We start from the raw sequence: 22,815 nt of genomic DNA, 5'->3' as shown, positions 1-22,815 counted from the left end.
AAACTTCATCAAACTACACCTTCATACTTAAATTATCCATTGAAAAATTAAATTATCTCTTACCCTTTAAACTCAAGGATAAAATTTTAAAAAAACTTCGTTAAAAACAAAAAACTGCCCGAAAATCATACTTAGAGGCTAAATTTGGCCACGAGAGGGTGGTGCTGATCGGATGAGTTTAGAACCTGATCGGGATTAAAACGGGATTAATATTAACGAACCGAAATCTAAACATTAGAACACGAATTTACGTGTTCAAAATAATCTGGAATTAAGTTAAACTAATTAGTAGTATAATCACCAAAATTTCATAACATCGTAACTATAAAGCCCTAAATCAATTGTTCATAAAAACCCTAAATTCATGATTTTCAATAATTAAAAACCCTAGGTTATAAAATTTACAAAATCTGAAAATTATAACATTTATAAAATCTGAAATTATAAAGTTTAATCATCAAAATACAATTTGATACTAATTAAATTAATTTCAAACAATAAAATCAAAACCCATAATCAATAATTATAATTACACAAATTAATGAAACAAAGGAGAAAGAAAATAAGACTAACCTTTTGTGTGGGGAAATTTTTAGGGATGTATGGGGTATTTATAGGAGAGAGGATACTAGGGTAAGTAGGGATATTGGGCCTCATAAAATTAATGGGTCAATTAAAAAAGTAAACTGGGTTTGGTTTGTTTGTTGGACATAAATTATAGAAGGAAGGATCATAAAAAGTTCTTTTATTTGAAAATAATTTGAAACTTTTGATATTATATTAAAAAAAAAACAAATAAATATTATGAATAAAATATAATTTGGTTAATAATATATTTAAAAATACGGGGGATTACAATCTACCCTTCTTAAAAGAAGTTTCGTCCCGAAACTTAGCACAAAATCCCTTAAATTGCAAAACATTTGCATAAAGCCATTTCTAAATTTTCAAAATTATCTTGCTGGAATTTCAATTGTGTCGTAATATCGACACTAGTACGGTAGTACCTTATCACTATCCCAATTTACGTAATTCACTAGATACGTTAATATTAAAATAGTTATGAAAATCATAAAAACACCATAAAATAGGGCAAAAAGCGCGAAATTATATGCATTCTAACCCCCTTAAAGAACAAGAGTTACGCCCTCGTAACTCACCTCATTAAATAACTCAAGGATATCTCTTACTTTTGTGATCCTCAGCCTCTTAAGGGGCTCATGTTTTTCCTCACTATTCGAGTATACTAAAATATCATCAATAAAAACAACCACAAACTTATCTAAATACTCGTGGAATTTTTTTATTCATCAAGTCCATAAAGATTGCAGGTGTATTGTTGAACCCAAAAAGCAAAACTATAACCTCATAGTGCCCATATGTAGTCTTAAAAGCAGTCTTAGGTGTATCCTTATTATTAATAACTCTTAATTGATGATACCCCGAACGTAAATCAATCTTGAAAAACACACTAGCTCCCTTCAATTGATCAACCAAATCATCGATTTTGGGTAGTGAGTACTTATTCTTTATTGTCACATTATTCAACTCCTTATAATCAATGCACAACTTCATATATGCTCCCATCTTTCTTCTTCACAAAATACATCCAAAACTCATTCACAATTGGCACATCTTCCACATTCACTTACTACTCATTTCCAAGTCTTGCACACCACAAACGAACAAAGGATACCCCTTACCTACAAGTTTAGACAACTTCAACGCAGAAATAATCCCAATACCATTTGGTTTCCCAAAACGCTTGTAAGACACAATCTCCCCCAAAGGACTCCTTAAGTAAACCTTCTTTATCTCACAATCAATCTTAGCTTATAAGTGGCTAACCAATCTATTCCCAAAATGACATCAAGGTCACCCAACTCAAATTCTATAGATCAGATGGAAAATCAGTCTCTCCAATCCTCAAAGGTAAACCCTTATGTATCTTGGTACACCTCACAACCTTACCAGTAGGCAAACTAATAAGCAAGTCAATCCAATATGGTTCAACTAGTCCTAATAGCAGCAGCTAAAGCATCGTTGTTAGCCATCCTCCTTCTCTACCTAGAAATATATCACACTCTTAGGCCGACATCAGCACGAAAGAACTCCACTTGCTTAATAAATCACATTCATGATCATCACGTATATATATTAAGGTAGAAAGGTGGACATGGCCACACAATCGCCCCTAATAAGTCACTTTAAAGGAAATGATTATTAAATTTTAATCATTCTTACGCACACAAAATTTAAATAAAATAATTCCCTTGATATAATTCCCACCAAAAATCCAAGCATTAAGCAATTAAATAACCATATAAGGTAATTACATGCTAATAGTCACATAATTACATGCTTCACATAAACAAATCATTTCAACATTTCACATTGCACAAAGCATCTCATTCCATTCCATATGACATGCTTTAATCCTTAAATATGATACTAAGTGATAACTCAAGTTTGCACCATTGAATAAAACATGCATAAATTAAATAACTTGCATGATCACTTCATACATGAATAAAAGCACAAAGTAATTAATTACAATGCATACAAAAATAAATAATCTATTCTATAAGCCCTTCCTAATGCTACCCAAATCTCACCGATAAATAAAATAAGCACACAAGTTAGGAATTAAATAAATAATTAAATTCATTTCATTTTAAAATAACTAAATAATTCGAAATTATATTAGAATAGACTATTTTTGAAAACCTAAGTTAACTTTATTAAAGTAGTTAAATAAACTCATTAAATTTAAAACGTTAGGCGCCTAAAAACTTTAAATTGTGTTTAGTGGTAATTAAATCGAACCAAAGCTCCCAGATACCACTTTGTAACACCCCAGTAATTCTCCCTTTTTCAAACCACTTACTTGAAATAAAATAGTGGAGAACTATTGACATGTTACCGCCACGTGTTAAAACGTTAAGGCTTTATCAAAGTATTGCAGCGGAAAACCAAACATAAGTCTTTAAAATAACATAGTTTAAAAAACGAATAAGCCAAAGCTTGCAAATTGGAACCATAAAGGCCCTTATTTAAAACCAAACAAATAATCAAAGTCCAAAACATAAACGAAATAGCAAAGCATAAATAAGTTCAACCCAAGAATAATCGAATACTCTCAATCACACCAATCCCTTGACAATGCGTTTGTCAAATCCCTGAACTTTACATCATCAAGCTAACCTGTGCAATACTGCTCCCGAATAATACAAGTGTAATAATTGGATCATCACAGGGTCATTGAAAGGCGAAGGCCATGACCAAAAGAAAACACACAAAAGCACGCAATCAGCAAGCTGAGTACGTACAAGCTACAATGCACAAAACCTAGCATGCTCAATTAATTATAATAAATAAACATACAACACGAATTCATTAATCAAGACTCCACACTTAGACAATTCAATTGACTCAACATACTTACTAATTAATTCCAAACACTTGAATCTATATTTAATTGAATTAATTTAGTTTGGAGTAAGCAATAGACGAGGTTGTCCAATCCACCAAATCATTTTGGTCCCAAATGACCATTTGAAATAAAAGTTTAGCGCGATGCAAGAATGGGCGCGACTCCATTCTCACAAAGTTAGTCTAGGATCCCATCTAACTTTTATTATAAAATAAAATGTAAATACCAAAAGAGAAGAGGACATGTTGATCAAACAAGCCTCGAAAAGTCACGGGCTACCACCGTGTACCCCAACCCATAATTGTCAATACTCTAGAAGTGCACGCTTTCCAGAGTTTTATTGCTCATCCATCTTTCACTTTACGTGGTTACAATTTTAATTAATAGCCGACTCATTCAAGAAGACCATACATAACAATCATACATCAATTCACTTTTGATCTTATTTAGGACAATGGTGATCACATCACAAGTTGACCTTTAATTCCATTAAACTTCCAAATTATCCAAAATTGTTGAACATAGTCAACCCACCTAGCCATTCGGCTTAATCCACATTTACTCAACATACTAACAAGTCATGATTGAGTAATAAATAAAATAAATAGCAACCTTGTGGAATAATTAATAAATTCATTCCACTTAAACCATTCACTTCCAATTCTTTAATAATCCAAATGTGGTTAACAAACCAATCCAATAAAATTATGCTTGTATCAACATTCCATACAAACATTTAATCCAATATAATTCAACATGTTTGCATCCATAATTCCATACAAACATAATCAATTCACCAAAACATGTTTCATAAACATAAGCACATGAATTAAATCAATGTTTAACCAAACAATTTCAATCCAAGTGTTCCCTAATCATGAAACTAAGTTCTTTCCTTTTGGTACCTAAACATGATACTACTTATAACAAAGTAGGCATGTACGTAGTACCTCGTATAAACAATTATTTGTGCCACTTTTAATCACTTAAAATTCTCCTAGGGAATAATCACTTCCTAGAAAACAACCAACAATTAATATTACTAACCCAAGTAATTTCCAACAATATAATATGATGAAAAACCTTTTAAAGCTTCAATAAAAAAAAAAACATAAATTTATGCTTAATTAATTAACTTTAAATATAATTAATTTTATTAATCAACCTCAAGGATAAAATATTAAGCATAAAAAACTTCGTTAAAAATCAAAAACTGCCTGAAAATCATATTTAGGGACTGAATTTGGCTACGAGAGGGTTGGTAGTGAGTTTTTTTTAAAACATTGTTTCCACATGGAAAACACTACTTTTTTGTCAAAATCGGATGAGTTTAGAACCTGATCGGGATTAAAACGGGATTAATATTAACGAACCGAAATCTAAACATTAAAACACGAATTTACGTGTTCAAAATAATCTGGAATTAAGTTAAACTAATTAGTAGTATAATCACCAAAATTTCAAAACATCGTTACTATAAAAGCCCTAAATCAATTGTTCATAAAAACCTTAAAATCATGATTTTCAATAATTAAAAACCCTAGGTTATAAAATTTACAAAATCTGAAAATTATAACATTTATAAAATCTGAAATTATAAAGTTCAATCATCAAAATACAATTTGATACTAATTAAATTAATTTCAAATAATAAAATCAAATCCCATAATCAATAATTATAATTACACAAATTAATAAAACAAAGGAGAAAGAAAATAAGACTAACCTTTTGTGTGGGGAAATTTTTGGGGATGTATGGGGTATTTATAGGAGAGAGGGTAGTAGGGTAAGTAGGGATATTGGGCCTCATAAAATTAATGGGTCAATTAAGAAAGTAAACTGGGTTTGGTTTGTTTGTTGGACATAAATTATAAAAGGAAGGATCATAAAAAGTTCTTTTGAAAATAATTTGAAACTTTTGAAATTAAATCCAAAAAAAAAAATACAAATAAATATTACTTCCTCCGTTTTGTTTTACTTGCAACACAACCTTGTGGCACTTGTTTTGAGGTCGGGTTTATGTAATGTAAACGGACAAATTTTTCATTACAATTTTTACAAATGATACTTAACCCTTTTCTAATGTTCGTGTAAAAATTATATTGATAAAATCGCTCGTTTACCCTCATTAATCATCTCCTAAAACTTCGTGCTTAAATGGTGTGTTGCAAGTAAAAGAAAACGGAGGAAGTATGAATAAAATATAATTTCGTTAATAATATATTTAAAAATACGGGGGATTACACATCACTCTTTGTTTTATATCTAGCCTTGCACACCTTGATATGCCTGTTTCGGAGGTATCCCAAGTTTGCTATTGGGATTTGATGAGTCCGACTCACCACGGAAGAAAACCCGAGCCAAGATCACACTCGTAATAATTAAAACCACAATGCATAATTAACTTAACGACAAGGTTAGGATAGTAATTATACCTTTGATGCATGCTTCTCCCAACCTCAAGGGGCTCTTACTACAAAAGCAAGTCTCGAAAGCACGACGACCTCCAACATAAGTCCACCCACAACCTGAACATCGACAAGGGTCTAATGCCTTGGAGTTAGCAAGGCCCGACCAAAACTCGAGTAATAAATTTGTTGAAAGGTTTTCACAATGGTGATGCCTTTTTCAACACTTACTCAAGTGAACAATCCCAAGCCATGCCTTGGCTATTTATAAAGAAAGCTTCCTTGTGAATTCTACTCATCTTTCTATGTGGGACTTTTTAACAAAAAGCTCTCACATGGAAAGATTGATGAATTCAACCCTTAGTTAAAAAAAACCAAGGAACAAGTAACAAGTGTCACGTGGTTAGGTGAGGACCACTTTCTCACTTGGTCTCGAAGGCAACTCACATGCATTGTGAGCTAAACATGTGTCACCCAACCTTAAGCCCCCAGTTAAGTTCAGTTGGGCTACTTCCTGTAGGCCCGTGTCCACGACCCGTCACCCGGGTCCACGGCTCCCTATGCCACATGTCTCTGCCACCGTGGCCACTGCCAACATGGCACTCTGCCACTTGGTGGCTGCCACATGGCGTGCTCCCATGTGCGCTGCTAGGTGGCACGCTCCTAGTTGGCGCGCTTCCCTAGACATTTACGTGGCTAGGGTTTTTGCTTGTTACTTGAAGCATTTTCCTGTCTCGCCAATTCCTAAAATTTGGCTCGACATTTGAGATTTCGTTGCGACGCTCGGTTTTGACTTTCCAAGCTCGAATTTCAATCATCTAAATATTAATTAATCGTGCGACTCATTAATTCCTTCCGAATTAATTCGTCGCGTCGGCTCGTTAGTTGCTTGGGTGTGACCCGAAGGGTTCAGTCAAGATTAAGCTGTAATATTAAGTATACATTAATATTACTAATCGGAAGCGGCCTCAACCCAGGCATTCCGATCACTTGACCTCACTGAATAATTAGCTTTTTAATAATTTCAAACCCCCTATCGGAATAATACACTTGTTCGAAGGCCACCAATCCTTTCAATATCCCACTTGTCCTTTCGGACAAGTAAGCTTTTAGTGTATAACCCTTTTTCCTATGTCACTTAACGTCTCTTCTTGAACTATAAGGTAAGATTATACGTCATCCTTATTACATCTTGAAGTGTTTCTCGAAATCCGAGATTGACTGTCAATAAACAGATGATTTCTAAAATCCATCCGAGACACGACCATGCATTTTCACAGTCTCGCTCTTCGAGAGGCCTTGTAAGAAACAAAGATATGTTCCCTATTGTTAGTAGGGGGATATTTCCAGTCTTGTAATGTAAGCTTCTCTTACTAAGAGGACCTAGCCGCTCAATTGCCGTCATTATAATCTCCATGTACGGCAGACGTCTGACCAACATTAGAATGGACTAGTACTCAAACAAGAGAACTCGCAATAGTCATGGTCGTGGAAAAGAGTTTCGATAGCCATAATGAGAAATGTACTTATGACGATTTTTAAATCTCTTAAAGTATTCGCATATGTCGATCCGGTATGGTTCTAAACCAATACCTGTGTAAATGATTTGTGTCCTCGTAGCACAAGAAACGGTACTATAAATCATACTACACAGTAATCAATTGGGCATTAATCGTCCACTATTTAAATGGCCTCGATTAGGAATAATTTTCGATAAGATATTCAACGTTCACTTAATAGGTTTTTCTTTATCCAAGACATTGTCTTGATATCCTACTTTGAATATTCTTAAAATCGAATGGACTCATTATTTGATTCTAAACCACAATTAAATAGTTTTGTGGAATATTTAGAAAAATTTTATTCCACTATGAAACTTCACAACGTTTCATCTTATGATAAATGGTTTTCCCAAATGTTTTAAGAGTAGTACTCGTCATAAACCATGTACATAAATCACACCCATATTTGATATGCTTGATTTCTTTCATGCAATTGTGAAATGTTGACGTTCACTTATCGCATAGGTTTAGTTATGATTACTTTGAAAATCTTAGCATCTTCATTATCGACCATTTTCATAATAAGATGATAAAATTTTGAGAGTGTATAATTGATTACATTTGATTTGGATTTATTGTCCAAGCGATGGCTCCCACTCAATTTCATGATTTGAGACCTTCGACTTGACAACCTACAATCATCAACGTTTAACAACGAACTTTCCATTTAACATCTTCCTTATTATTGCTTTTAAGGCAACAATATTCTCAACACATACTTTAGTAGACTCCCCGATGATGCCTTGCTTGGGTTTCACTACAAATAGCTCACAACGATTTGGAATGCCCTAATAACTTGTGATCATGGAAATTTACCTTAAATTTCCGCACATTATACATGGATGCATATCATTGTTACCATTCTCAAGCCACGATGCTTCTTACCCTGTGCTTACAAACGACTTCCTTGTTAAGGTTTTCATCCTTGTTAAGGTTTGTGCTTGCAACATCAATGCTCAAATTATATTTGTTTCCATGCGTCAAGAACTCATCCTCTTACTTATCCAAGTGCTTTGGATGTTCTTGACTATAATCTAATGATCTAATACTTAGATTCAAGTTGATTGGTACTATATACGTACTTCACATGCTCTAAGCAAGTAAGTCCTGTGACGATTCCATATCATAGCTTTATAGGATGGATTTAGTTGTAGAATGATTCTCAATATTTCTTCCATCAATTTGACATTTTAGCTCATTCAGTTTCACTAAGTCTTGCTAAATTGCTCGCTATGTGATATGGTTGAAAGTCTATTACTAGAGTCTTTCTTGTTTGACTTAGTATTTAGCCTAGCTTATACTTAGTTCAAACATTTACTTAGTTTTATACATATGGGTCGAAAGCCTTTCAAAGTCTCAGCCTCAGCCGGAGGTCTTTACTGAGGAGGAAGATGAAGAGGACGATGATGTGGAGACCTATACAACCAAAGATGGCTCCCTCATCTCTAAGTCCATACGTTCTAGGGATCAATTGGAGCGTGATGAAGACCAGGCGGGTCCAAGCAGGCGGCCCCCTGGGAGGTTAGATGGGGAAACCCGGAAGACCAGAGAGAGGCTCTGGTCACTCGGGATGAGCTCATGAAATTCATGAACTCCTTCAAGGGTGAAATTAAGGAGATGATCAACAAAAACAAGGCTGGCTCTAGCAAGAGTCAGCCGGCTAAAAAGACTACCTATGTTGGGAAGAAGAAGCCAGTTAAGGACAGGCAGCCAACTCCTCATCCCAAGGAGAAGGCAGCCGCAAAACTTGACTGGACAAAAATTCTGTTGCCCAAGAGGCAGCCCCGGCAACCCCAGCCGGAGGCCAACAAGACGTCTGCCTTCGACGCTCGACATATTATTGATCGAAGGAGACAACAGCTGCTGTCTGAGTCAACTTCTACCTGAAGCTTTCCAGACAGCTTCAGAGAAACTTCTACAAGGAACTTAATGTCCTTGCATGAGAGTTGGACAGGCGGAAAAACCGTCAACACCGAACCTCAACTCATGATAGGGTCTATGCATACGCACCCAAGGCGCAGTATGGGCAATATGGCCTCCAATTTATGCAGCCACCCCCATTCGGAGGTCAGGCTGCATATAACAATGTCCAGCCACTGGACTGGCAGCTCCGGCTGCTAAAGCTTGGTGAACAGCGTTCTGCGTTGGCCAAGAATATAACCGAGGCGGCCCAGCCGGCTAAGGTTAAGAATGTGTTGGTAGGTACTTATGATGGTACCAACAACCCAGAAGACCACCTGATGGCATACACCAACCTTATGTGCTTACAGGGTTGGGATGATGCTACCTGGTGCCGTTGTTTCCCGGCTACATTGAAGGGCATTGCCCAACAATGGTTTGGCAACTTGCCAGCCGGATCCATTGATTGCTTCCAGAAGCTAGCCTTCTTGTTTGCCACCAACTTCTCAATGAACATCCTTGCTAAGAAAACAAGCTTGGACTTGAGCACCATTAAGTAGGGAGAGAGGGAAGGGCAACGCTCATATGTCAGGCGGTTCAACCTGGTCAGAATTCAGATCCAAGGGCTGTCTGACGAGGTAGCATTTACAGACTTCTTTAAGGGTCTGAGAGACGGAAGTTCGACCTTGTCAGAAAAGGGGCATTTACACTGCAGGCGGCCCTGAGGGAGGCGGAAAGCTATATTAAAGCAATCGACCTCTGCACGCCTGGCAGCCAGTCGGACTCTAAAAAGTCCGACAAGCAAAAAGAGAGCCGGTCTGCTCAGCCGGCAAAGAAAAAAGAAGAGAGCAAGAAAAGAAAAGAAGTCTGGGCGGTCAGTGATTCTGAGCAGCCGTCCCAGAAGAAGAAAAAAGAGTTTAAACTGTATGTCCCCCGGTACGAGTTTAACAAAGACTGCAACTCAATCCTCATGGAGGTAAAGGACCGGCTATCTATTGAGAAGCCGAATCCCATGAAGAGTTCTGTTCAGTCACGGAACAAGAACAAATACTGCCAATTGCATGAGGAGGTTGGCCATGACACCAACAACTGCTTCAGTCTTCAGCGGGCATTGGACCGTCTAGCTAATAAAGGGATGTTAAAGTCCTATATTTCTAAGTCCCCATCCGGAGCAAAGAAGAAAAATAAGGGTCAGTCCTCCAAGATTACCCACCAGCCTACTAGTAGCTCGGATACCGATAAGGATCCGGTCTACACCATAGCAGGCGGATTCTCTTGTGGTGGTCATACCGTTCGGGGCACCAAAAGCCATCTTCGAAAGATGGACAAGGATGATGATGAGCAGGCATCTGCCAACTCCACCTTCCCAGATGTCCTCATTACTGAGAAGGACAGGGGCAGCGTCCCCCATCCGCATGACGACCTGGTCGTCATTGAATGTAAGGTCGCCAACCAATTGGTTGGACGCATCCTTATTGACAACGGTAGCTCGTCGGACATCATCAGCCTCCGGTGCTTGCAAAAGCTGAAATACAACACCTGCAGCATGCATCCAGTAACCCACCCCTTGGTTGGTTTTGGGTGTGGGATAGTCTACCCAGCCGGAAGAATTGACTTACCCATCCGGCTGGGAGAGAAAGGCCAGGGATGACATATTGTCGTCAGATTCTTGGTCGTTGAGGAGTTGACCGCCTACAACATTATACTTGGGAGGCCAACCCTCAACGAAGCCAAGGCAGTAATCATCCCATATCTCATGCTCATCAAGTATGAGCGGGATGATGGCTCTGTTGGTTCCCTAAACGGGGATCAGAAGACGGCCCGGGAGTGCTATCTCTTAGCCATCAAAGATATTGTGGCCACAGACGGCCAAGGGAAGGAACCAATAAAACCTTGACATTGTCAGGGATGCCAGCCCACCCCCACCAGCAGCCGGAAAGAAAATGAAAGCTACACAGCTGGTGGAGGTGAAAAAAGAAAAGAAATAGCAATAACTGATCGGTGAACGGTCAGAGGAGCTCCGTCCCCAACCAGCTTGTGAAAGTATTGATATTGCTTTGGATGACAGCCGTCCAGAGCGAACTGTTAAGGTTAATGGGACAATTAGTGTGGTTCTCACAAGGGAGGAAGATAAAGAGCAATTCCCAATCTACTACGTAAGCAAAACCCTACTCAGTGCAGAAATGAGGTACGCATCACTAGAGAAAATCATTTTAGCCTTATTCACTGCTTCAGTAAAGCTACGCCCGTACTTTGAAAGCAACTCCATACGAGTACGTACCAACTACCCCATCAGAGCTATCATGAGAAAGCCAGAAATGTTAGGAAGGATGGAGAAATGGGCTTTACACTTGAGCAGGTATGATATCCAATACGAATCCAAAATGGTAGTCAAATCACAAGCCTTGGCAGACTTTGTAGCAGACTTCAGCCCTACCCTTGAAGAAGAAGCACAGAAGGAAGTATTGGTGCTACAGGAACCAAAAGCTACACAAAGATGGATACTACATACAGATGGCGCAGCAAACATACGTGGAGTAGGCTTGGGAGTAGTACTGACATCACCCCAAGGAGACAAGATAGCACAGGCAATAAGGTGCAACTTCAAGGCTACCACTAATGAAGCTGAATATGAAGCACTAATCACAGAATTAACCGTTGCAAAAGAAATGATTTCAGACTCCTTACTCATGGTAAACCAAATCAATGGAGAATATGCAGTAAAGGACACCAGAATGATAGCCTACCTGGAAATCACAAAGAAGCTCATTAAAGAGTTCAAGGAATTCAAGATAGAACAAGTACCCAAAAATTTGAACACCGAAGCAAACGCTCTGGCAAACTTGGGATCAAACATCAACCCAGAGGAATTTGGGGCTATCCCCCTAGTGTACGTACATTCTCCAGCAATAGAGAAAGAATCAACTATTAATGTCTACGAAGTCCAAAGAAACCTTACAGAAGAAGAAGACAACGGCTGGACAACACCATTGAAAGAATACCTCTTGGGCAATACGAAACCAACAGGGAAGGTAACAACTCAAGCGTTTGCTCAGAAAGCCTCCAAGTACTGTCTGGTCAGCAATGTACTCTTCAAGAAATCTACAGCAGGACCTTTCTTATGATGCTTGGAAGAAAAAGAAGCCCAGCAGGTCTTACAATCCCTACACAGCGGAGAATGTGGAAATCATTCCGGAGGAAGGAACCTAGCCAACAGAGCACTCAGAATGGGATACTACTGGCCCAGCATGAGAAAGGATGCAGCAGAGTTCGCCAGGAAATGCCTAGCATGCCAAAAGCATGCACCCTTGACACACAGGCCATCAGAAGAGCTACATCCAACATTGACACCTTGGCCATTCATGAAGTGGGGAATGGATATAGTAAAGCTACCTCCATCATTAGGCAGAGAGTATACTTCTTAGCAATGACGGACTACTTTTCAAAATGGATCGAAGCAGAAGCATACAATGAAATCAAGGATAAGCATGTCATCTCATTTATAAAAAGAAACATTCTAAGTAGATTCGGGGTACCAGCAGAGATCATTACAGACAATGGATCCCAGTTCATCAGCAATAAGACTACCAAGTTCTGTAAGGAATGGAACATCTCCCTCATCACATCTACACCTAGGTACCCACAGGCAAACGGACAAGCACCGAGCGAAAAAAAAAGAAAAAGTTTTCGCAAGATTGCATTCCCCCGTTCGAGAGTAAGAATCCTAGCCAGGCGAAGATCCACTGGATGTTAGGCGGAGTGGAAGCAGAACCAGAAAAGGCAGCAATTCCAGAGACGGTTGACCGAGCGGAGGCATCCGCCTTTCTTAGAGCAAAGCGATACAGTTAAAGGGCCTCTAGTAAAATAGTGGCGAAACTTAACCGTTTCGTCAGTTCGACCGGTATCATGCAGCTTGCCTCCGCTATGGGCCACTGCTTTTTTGGTTCTCAGTCAACGGGATCGGGGACTGGACGTCTATTTAACTGTATCGCTTTGCTCTAAGAAAGGCGGATGCCTCCGCTCGGTCAACCGTCTCTGGATCTCCGGCGAGGTTTGAACTTCGCATGGTGGGTCGATCTTGTAGTTCTTCCAATATAACTCTTGGGCTTTTTGCACTACCTCACCAAAAATGTCATTTTTCATATATTGATAAAAGCTATTCTGACCGCTCTTATCTCGACTATTGATCTTCTTCTTTCTTGCTATCATTCCTCCATTCCACTTCTACTTCTAAAGGATGATCCGCCCGAAGCTGGGTAAGCAATTGAAAGAAGTCTTAGTCGAGTCCGAGGCCAGGCGATAGCAAAGGGCAATGAGCGGGAGCTACAGTGCCGCAGACATAACATAAGAGGGCGGAATAAAGTCCTTTAGGATACAAGTCAAGCAACAAAGTCCTTATAGGCAACATGAAGAAAAGGCTAGAAGGAGCCAAAGGGAAATGGGCAGACGAACTACCCAATATACTATGGGCAGATAGAACAACTCTTAAAGGCGCTACAGGCCACACTCCATTCTCGTTGGTGTACGGATTAATGACAGAAGAAAGGAATCAAGCAAAACTAATTCACAACCTAGACACAGTGGAAGAACTTAGGGAAGATGCACAAATGAGGATGACAGCATACCAGCAAGAAGTAGCAAGGTCTTTCAATAAGAATGTCAGAACAATAGTCTTCAAACTAGGAGATTGGGTTCTCAGAAAGGTATACGAAAACTCCAGGGAAGTAAACGTAGGGAAGCTAGCACCCAACTGGGAAGGACCCTACGAGATCACTAAGGTAGTAGGTAATGGAGCTTACAGACTCAGAAATGCAGAAGGAAAAGAAGTACAGCGAAGCCGCAATGTAGCACACTTAAAGCTATATCATTTCTGAAGAAGCGAAGGTATGTAATTATCATTTCAATTTTGTCTCTTTTTTACAAAAACAAAAAAAATAAAAAACAGAAAAGCAAGCAAAAAACAAAAAAAGAAGAAAAACACAAAAGCACAAAAATCTCCAACAACCAAAATCAGCACGAAAGGTACTCCTCTCTACTCAATCTTTGTCAATTTGATTTATGATTATTATGAGTACTGACTTTGGCATCGGAGGGCCGTTGGGGAAACCCACGGCCACCCCTCACCTTATTCTGTTTTGCAAGGAACATTACCTACGTTACTAGGCAAGAATGCAACAAGTCACCGCAGAACAATGGTAAATCATTCTTGCACAAAACAGGCCAGCTATCCTCACAGGATAAGCAAACACATGTAAGCAACACTACAACTGTAATACAATTGTAATACAACATTAATACAACTGTAATACAACTGTAGTGCAATTGCAACACGACAAGCAACACAACAATGACACAATACGAAAACATAAATCAACATAGCAAAAGAGGCAGAAATACTTAGTTGCATAACAACGAAGCAAACAAATTATCCAGCTACAGAAATATAGTACAAAAGACAAAACAAAGTATCCAACTACACTAAGGCAGAAAAAACAGACATCATTCAAGTTTAACATTTTTTTTAAGGTGACACAGCACCACCTAAACTAATTCTCCCCCGTATTATTAGCAGGGATCACCTCCTCAACAACAGGCTTCATACTATCTGGAGCATCCTTGACCTTATCATTGTGAGGAGAGTACACTTCTTCATCAGCAAAACTCAGCAGCAATTAGCCAGGAGCAGCAGTCCCTTCAGGAAACGCCTTCTCAAAGGATGTCTTGTCACCATTATAATCTCAAGCTTCATGCTTTCCTTGCTGAAACTCCTCCATCATTTCAAGACGTGCCTTCCCATAGTAGTACGTAGCAGCATCAATGGCCTCATTCGCAGCCTCCTTTAAGGTACCCTTCAGCCCATCCCGTTCAGCAATGCACTCCCTATGCTTAGTCCGTTCAGTCTTCAGGGCATCAGTAGCAGCTTTGTATTTGTCAGACAGAGCATCACGTTCCTTCTTCACAGCCTCGTACACCCGAGTAAGCTCTGACACCTTGCCTAATACACCCAGGCAAGATTGAAGGCTCTGCAAAACAAAGGATAAAGTATCAGAAGCATAACTCAGTAATGTCGATTTTATCAAAAATAATTTTGGAGTATACTATACATGGAAGGGCTGCACAACAGCCTCTTGAGAAAGGTCAGCAAAAGTCAGTGAGGACTGACGATCCTTGAAAGATGGAAACAGGAGGGTATCCACATGTGGAGCAAGAGAGTCAAAAGAGAACTCAGCAGCATCAACGTCAATAGGCATCTCCAGCTTCCTCTAGAGACTAGCGCGAGGCGGAGGCGGAGGAGGGACACCCTTTGGAGCAACCATCCTGATAGGAAGAGTTTCAGAAGTCTGAGGGGACGAACGAGATTTGAGGCGGCCTAAGATGGAGGACGAGCTAAGAAGATCATGAGACCTTAGTGACCTCGAAGTATCTACAAGGAACATGGTAGAATTCAAAAAGGAGCGCAACAAGGAACACAATAGATATATTCAACAAGAAACACAACAAGCACATTCAGCAAGGCACAAACCTAACTCAGATTGGACAATCTAACAGGAAGCCAACAGATTCATGACAAAAGAAAAACAAACTTGCAACAACTAAACACATCTACATCAGAACATCACAAACGTACCAGAAGAAAGAAGAACAAACCTTGAGACATAGTTGGGGCAACTTTCTACTCAGAGTCAGAATCGTCCAGAGACTTGATCTGAATAACTGCTTCTGGCTGCGTCAATCTGATGAAGGACCTCTCGTCTGCACTCAACTCGTACAACTTGTCTATCAGGGACGGAGACTGAGAGCGCTGCTTCAATTTACTCACTGCAACCAACAAGCAAATAAGCCCAAATTAACAAAGAAGGAGAGCAGAACATAGAAGAATAAGAAAACAAAATACTTTCAGCCTCAATAGTGTCAATAAAAAAATCACAATCATCACCCAACGAGTCAATCCTCACAAAGAAAAACTTATGATACCACTTCTTATCAAACGCCTTCTCCAAGTCAGTCACCAAAGGACCAACACCATCCTTCAAACGAAGACCAACCCGACCCTTACCATTGGTCCTAATAGTGTAAGGATAACACAAGTCCCTCACATCAAGCTCTATACCCAATTTTGCACTCAGCAAATCCAAAATCCTCAAAACCCTCCAAGTTTAGGGCAATAACTGACAAGGTGAAACCCTAACCCTAGAAAGAAATTGACAAACAAGAGCAGAAAAAGGGAAAGTATGCCCAATTACAAAGGGATACTCGAAGAAACACACCCAACCAGGGGCAGTCTATTCAGCCCTCTCCCTAGAAGATGGGATTTTCACCACAACCCCATCAGGGAATCGCGCAATAGCAGCGATTTTCTTAACTTCCTCTTTCGTGATGGTGGAAGGATAGACATCCTTAGTAGGAAAGACATTCTGCGCCACCAAGTTAGGCTTTTTCACACCCTCATCCACCCTAGAAAACACCACTTTCACATGATCATCCATCGCAAAAACAGAAAGAAAAATACGAAGTTAAAAAATAGAGAAAACAAAGAAGAGAGAGAAAATACCTGATGAAATTAAAATTGGGGCAAAGCAATGAATTGATTAGACAAGAGCTTGCACACCCAATAAATACCAAAGACGGAAATAAACCGCCTTTCACAGTTATCGAGGAAGTTGCCTTAAAACCGCCACCACTTTCTATTTTGCTAACTGTTAGAACAATTTCTGAAATTTAAAATCTTTCTAAGCAGTTTCTTTAGGTAATTTTCACTTCCAATACTTGGAAATAAAAAATTAGGGGCAATTGTTAGGCCCGTATTACCACACGACCCATTACACTTAGGGCACCAGTCCAAGATCAATGGTTCAGCAAAAATAAGCAAAACGGCTTGATTGGAGTAAACAAGGAAAGCAGCATCATACATATTAATCAAGAGGATACTTGCCAAAGATACACCTAAAGAACAGAGAAGAAGATAAATCAAGGAGATCTTCCTCATTTCAAATATATTCTGAAGATATTTGTAAGCCCTAGAGATCCCTAGGTATAAATAAGCATAATTAGACATTTTTAGCATTCATGTACGCAGACATACACTTAAATATAATCAAATTACTCTACTTTTATCTACGGAACTGCATCCCTACTGAAGAAGGAGGCTTGTCCTTGCTCAGTACTGTATTTCTGAACTCATTCTTTTTACATAATTGAATACTTATTGCTTACTTGCTGTTTATTTATTTCTTAATCAATCATTCTTAGTTGATTTTTATGCTTTTGGTAGTATGATTGTTATTACCCCTCAAACCTAGCAGATTCTCATATGTCTTTGTTGAGATTTGCCTAAACACATACCTCTCACATTCTTCACACCAATTCTCTTCTTTTCTTTTCCTTAATTTTACACAAATCATCTCGTTTATCTTTGTAGCCAATTTTCAGGCACTTCTGGTCCGTTTTTGGGGTATTGACGTTTCACAGAAGATTGTTCCTCTCAAAAAAAACTTGAGGTTAGGCTCAAGAATCACCCAATTCGAAGTTATATCAAAGGAGTTATAGCCTCTGCAAGTTCTGCCTATTATTTCCTACGCAAATCCAATTCTTCTCTTTTCCTTGGTTTCTTTTCTTTTCTTCTTCTCTTCTCTTATTCAAGTATTATTATTATTGTTATTATTATTATTATTATGGGGGATTTATAAAAATTATTGTGAGTAGTTTTAATTATATAAAATCATATTTTAATGATATTTATGAGAAATTAATTTAAAGGTTCATGTACATATAGTTGGGGGTTTTTTAAATATTTGTTAACCTTATATTGATTAAGGTTATATTTATTTGTAGGGCGTGTTCTATCAGGATTCTTGAGGTTCTTTTGGTGTGTTTTGCTATGAGGTTCTTTTTGTGTGTTTGCTAAGCAAGGATCAAGGTATGTTAGGTGGCTAGATACCTTTGAAAGTAATTGGTTTGAATAACATTTTTTATATGATTTGATTGGTGATTAAATGAAATTGATTTGAATTGTGATTTTGAAATAAATTATGTTTGGAGGTATTGATAAAAGTATTTTGAATGATTGATTTTCAAATCATGTTTTGAATGGTTTGAATTACTTATTGTGTTTAAAGAAAGAATTTGATTTTAAAAGGTTTTTTTCAAGGAAGAGTTATTGGTTTTGAAAAGTATTAATATGAGCTTTTATTCTCAAGTATTTATTTAAAAGGTTTTGATTTTGAACTTATGTGGGAGGAGTTTGAATTATATTGGAATTATTGGATATTAAAAGGATTTATTATTGAACCATTGAATTATTATTATTATTATTAATGCTTTATAAGCATGTTGGTAATCCCAGTATGCGGATTTGGTTTATTGATAAGACTATGGACTTTGTATGACCTAGTCTTTCCTCAAAAATAGCCTTGTAATATAAGGAGACTAGTTTGGGGGGTGTGCACACTTGGATGAGGAATTGGATTTAAAGAAATTGGTTCAAAAAGGAATTAGATTTTTAAAGGAATTGGTTTATCAATTATTTTGAATGTTGAATAATTGGAATTGGTTTTGAATCATGAGTTTTGGAATTATTGGATTATTTATTGGAATTGGTTTTAAAAGCATGTTTACAAATAAATTGAGTTTACATTATCTTACACTTATCGTACTTAGCATATTTGCTAATCCGTATTTCCTATTTGTTTTGGTTCGCCTTGTTTACCATAATGGTAAGCAGTGTTGACTATTTTCAGGCGGAGTCATGGATGAGCATATGGGAGTCCTAGGATTTGCTTCACCTAGTTTAGGAATGTTGGTCTTGTGTTTATTTTGAGTACTCATAACAATGTTACTATTTTTATAAGTATTAATAAAAGAAAGTTGAGTTTCCGCTGCAAAGTATTGGTTTATTTTAGTAAGTTTGAGTAGCCTTGCGTAATTACGTGGCGGTAATACGCCCAAGTCTATCTCTAAGGTATAATTATACATATTATACTGGTATTTCCGTAGAGGGAGATTTGGGGGTGTTACAGAAGAATCAGAGCTTGTGAAGGAGAAGTGGAGAACTCTCAAGCTTGGCTTTGATGGGTACAACTTCTTTCCCTAAATCCGATATTAGTGTGGACAAATTGTTGATGGCACTGAGTTGTTCGACCGAGCAACCTTTGCTTGTTGACTTTATCTCCCCCTCTTGCCAATTCATATAATGTCTCACCACTTCATCTATTGCGTCCACCACTTCTTCTTCCGCTTTGTTCATTATCGGGCCTCCGGATCCGACATCAAGACTCGATCTCCCTTGGGAACTCAAACCTCCATAGAAAATTTAGATTATTTGATAGGTAGGGATTCCGTGATGAGGGCATTCTCTTTGATACTCTTTGTACCTCTCCCATGCTTCGTAGAGGCTCTCATTAGACCCTTGCTTGAAACTTTGGATCAAAGTTCTAGCTTCCGCCATTTTCTTTTGTTGGAAAAAGCGAGACAATAAGGCTTTGGTAACTTCATCCCATGTTCTTAAGGACCTTGGTTTGACCTCCTTATCTAACCACTCTAAGGCTCTCCCTATGAGAGAAAAGGGAAACAACTTGTGCCTTATATACTCTTGAGCAACCCCGACTACCATAATTGTCTTACAATACTTCTCAAATTCCTTGAGATGATTGAGAGGATTTTTACTTTTTGTACTACCGAATTGTTTCCTCTCAATCAAGGTAATCATACCCGGTTTGATTTCAAAATCATTATCTGGAACCAACAATGGAACAATCCCGCTCTCATACTTGTAAGCACCCGGAGTGTCTAACTCCTTCAATGTCACTCTATGACCTTCTCCTATGTTCTCTTGAACACACAATCTCAAACAAAATGATTAGTAGCTGACAAGGTAATAATTGCGTCGTTAGACAACTACACCAAAATCAAATACAATTTATAACACTCAACTAACCTATTGCTAGTATATGGCAAGAAGAGGGGTCAAACCACAGGGAACGATTAAAAACTACCAAATGCTATCAACAACTAAGCTAGTCCGGGATAAAGGAAGGTAAACTAAAGGTCTAAACAAACTTAAACTAGAGATAAAAAACATTAAGGGAAATGGTCTAGGAGTAGCAATCACTCAAGCATAACAAGGGCATAGAAGTTGAATTAATTATGAACTAAACATGGTCGAATATCGAAGTAAGGTCCAATCTAACCGCCTTCCGGGGTTCATTGGCTTCTCCTAACATAGCCTCTTTGCTTCCACATTAGAACCATATACAAGGAGGTACTATTAAATAACAATCGATAATAATGAACCCTAGCTAAGTCAACATCCGTTCCTTGTTAGTAAAGATTCACCTCTAATCAACCAACAATGTGCACTTGCAAGAAGATTAAAGAATATTAAGCATATAAAGACTTTAATCACAAAATAAATCAAATTCCAAACCCTAGAACATGCTCAAGATCCAACTACACCACAACCATAATGGGGGCATTACTCACTAATCATGATAATAACAAGAATAATTAACACATAATCAAGAATCAACATGATTAACAAGCAACACTAACAACTAACACAATAATCAAAAGAAAGCAATGAAAATAGAGGAGAGAAAGTTAGAGATTCTCATTGATTGAAGATGAAAGTCTACAAACAAGATGATCAATCTTCTTCTTCAAAATCCAAGCTCAACAATGGTGAAACCCTCACTTTCTCTCTCTAAACTACTCTAATCCTAAGTCAAACCTAGAGAGAGAAGCTCTCCTCAAACTAACTAGAGAATAGAATAATTGATAATTGTTAATTCTTCTAAATACCTCAAAAATGGGTATTTATATTAGAGAAATATAACTAAGTAAATAAGGCTAAAAAGGGAAAATAGAAAATAAAAGAAAGGAAAAAAATAAATAGAAAATAAAGAAAACAAAAGAAATTAAATTAAATTAAAATAAAAGGAAAAATAAATAAAGTAAATAAAAGAAGTTAGACTTCTTTCTCGATTATTTGGCGAGGAAGTACTGGACGAAAGGGGGCAGCGTCCACTTGGACCAGCGCAACAATAAAATAATAATATCTGCAATTAAAAATAAAGGACAAATCAAAAAAAAAAAAACTCCCGTTTGGTTGGGAAAACGGGAACGGGGTGTGTTTTAGAGGGGAAATTTTCCGCCAAAATGCAGCTGGAGCTGCTGATGTCAGTGTTCCCAAAATTGAAAAAAAGGAAGAGAGAGAAAGCTAGCTAAAGTTCATTGTTTCAGCCAAAAACTTCAAGAACAAACACGAAGAACGAAATTCCAAATCTCAACTAAATTGATCTAATTTGGGAAACTCGAAAACGACATACCAAATCGGGTAAGCACACTTTAATTTTTTTTGGTCTTTTTGATGTTAAATTAGTGTTTTTGTTAATTTAAGAGTTGTTTATTAATGTATTATACTGAATTCTAGGTTTTCTGAGTTGGATTTTTGGGAATTGTTTGCTAAACTCGACAATTATCATCAATTTCAGGTACTATACTTTAATAATGCTTAATGTTTTTGCTAGGGTTACTATATAGTATTATGTCAATAATTTCTAGGGTTTGTAGATAATAATATCATAATATTTCAATTGTTTCGAGTATGAACCATGAAAATCTGAACTTAATTGTTTGGGTTTGGTTTTTGGAATAGTTGAAGTGAATAATTATTAGTTATGTGTTTGAGTTTGGTTTGGTATGGTCATTAGTTTATGTGACTAGTAATTAGTTATTAGTTCATGTACCAAGAATAATATAAACAACGTAGCAAGTTTAATTTTATCAAGAGAACGTTTCCAATACTTTGGGTTTGGTTTGGTTTACAACTTATGTGTGTTTGATAATCTGAACTTATTTGTTTTGCAACTATGTTAGTAGCTTTGATGGCACTAGGTGTTGCAATTTTGCATATAGTGTAGTAGCAATGGTGAATTGCAACACCATTTGATATTAAGTACTTCTACTTGATATAGTGAATTGCAACAATGCCCAAACAAAGCATCAACAACCTGTTAAACGTATCTATGTGCTTATTATTTCAATTACATAGAACATATATGTATTGAATTTTGAATTGTGGTCAACATGCTTGTTATTTCAATTACACACAACATGTTTGTATTGAATGTGCTTGTTATTTCAATCACATTTGATATTAAGTACTTCTACTTGATCACTTATGCTAATCAAATGTCTTATTATCACTTATGCATCCCTTTGTGAAAAGATATTTTTTGATCACATATATTTATGATTTCATTATGTCTAGTATCACTAATTGAATTGCTAGCCCCACAAAACAAAAGAGACATAATTTGTTCAAATCCTTAAAATCCTTACATGCCAATTAAACGACAACCTTAAAATCCCTAAATTGAACTCATGAGCTAATGGTGTAGGTACTTCAACCAAATTCCTAAATTTAACTAAACTGAGCGAATGAGCTAATTGTTTATGCATCCCTAAATTCTATGTGCTTTTTATGTATTGAATTTTAATTGGGGTCAACCTGCTT

General features: G+C 37.4%; 2 protein-coding genes and 1 non-coding gene across 3 annotated transcripts; all 3 read left to right on the top strand.

Moving 5' to 3' along the window:
- Positions 1–11,485: 11,485 nt before the first annotated feature.
- LOC145610611 (uncharacterized) lies at positions 11,486–12,427 on the top strand. Its single transcript, XM_081665921.1, has one exon. The coding sequence runs from the start codon at positions 11,486–11,488 to the stop codon at positions 12,425–12,427; it is 942 nt and encodes a 313-aa protein (XP_081522047.1).
- Positions 12,428–13,708: 1,281 nt separating this feature from the next.
- On the top strand, positions 13,709–14,176 carry LOC145610610 (uncharacterized). The gene has a single exon (XM_081665919.1). It carries the CDS (start codon positions 13,709–13,711, stop codon positions 14,174–14,176), a length of 468 nt encoding a protein of 155 aa, XP_081522045.1.
- Positions 14,177–19,633: 5,457 nt separating this feature from the next.
- On the top strand, positions 19,634–19,739 carry LOC145612920 (small nucleolar RNA R71). The gene has a single exon (XR_014106823.1). It is a non-coding gene; the product is annotated as a small nucleolar RNA R71 (small nucleolar RNA).
- Positions 19,740–22,815: the final 3,076 nt, after the last annotated feature.

The sequence above is a fragment of the Chenopodium album genome, chromosome 24 (genome assembly GCF_948465745.1).
Source record: "Chenopodium album chromosome 24, dcCheAlbu1.1, whole genome shotgun sequence".
NCBI classification, from domain to species: Eukaryota; Viridiplantae; Streptophyta; class Magnoliopsida; order Caryophyllales; family Amaranthaceae; genus Chenopodium; species Chenopodium album.
The sequence above is the reverse complement of the archived record's forward strand: the minus strand, read 5'-3'. Positions and strand labels throughout refer to the sequence as shown.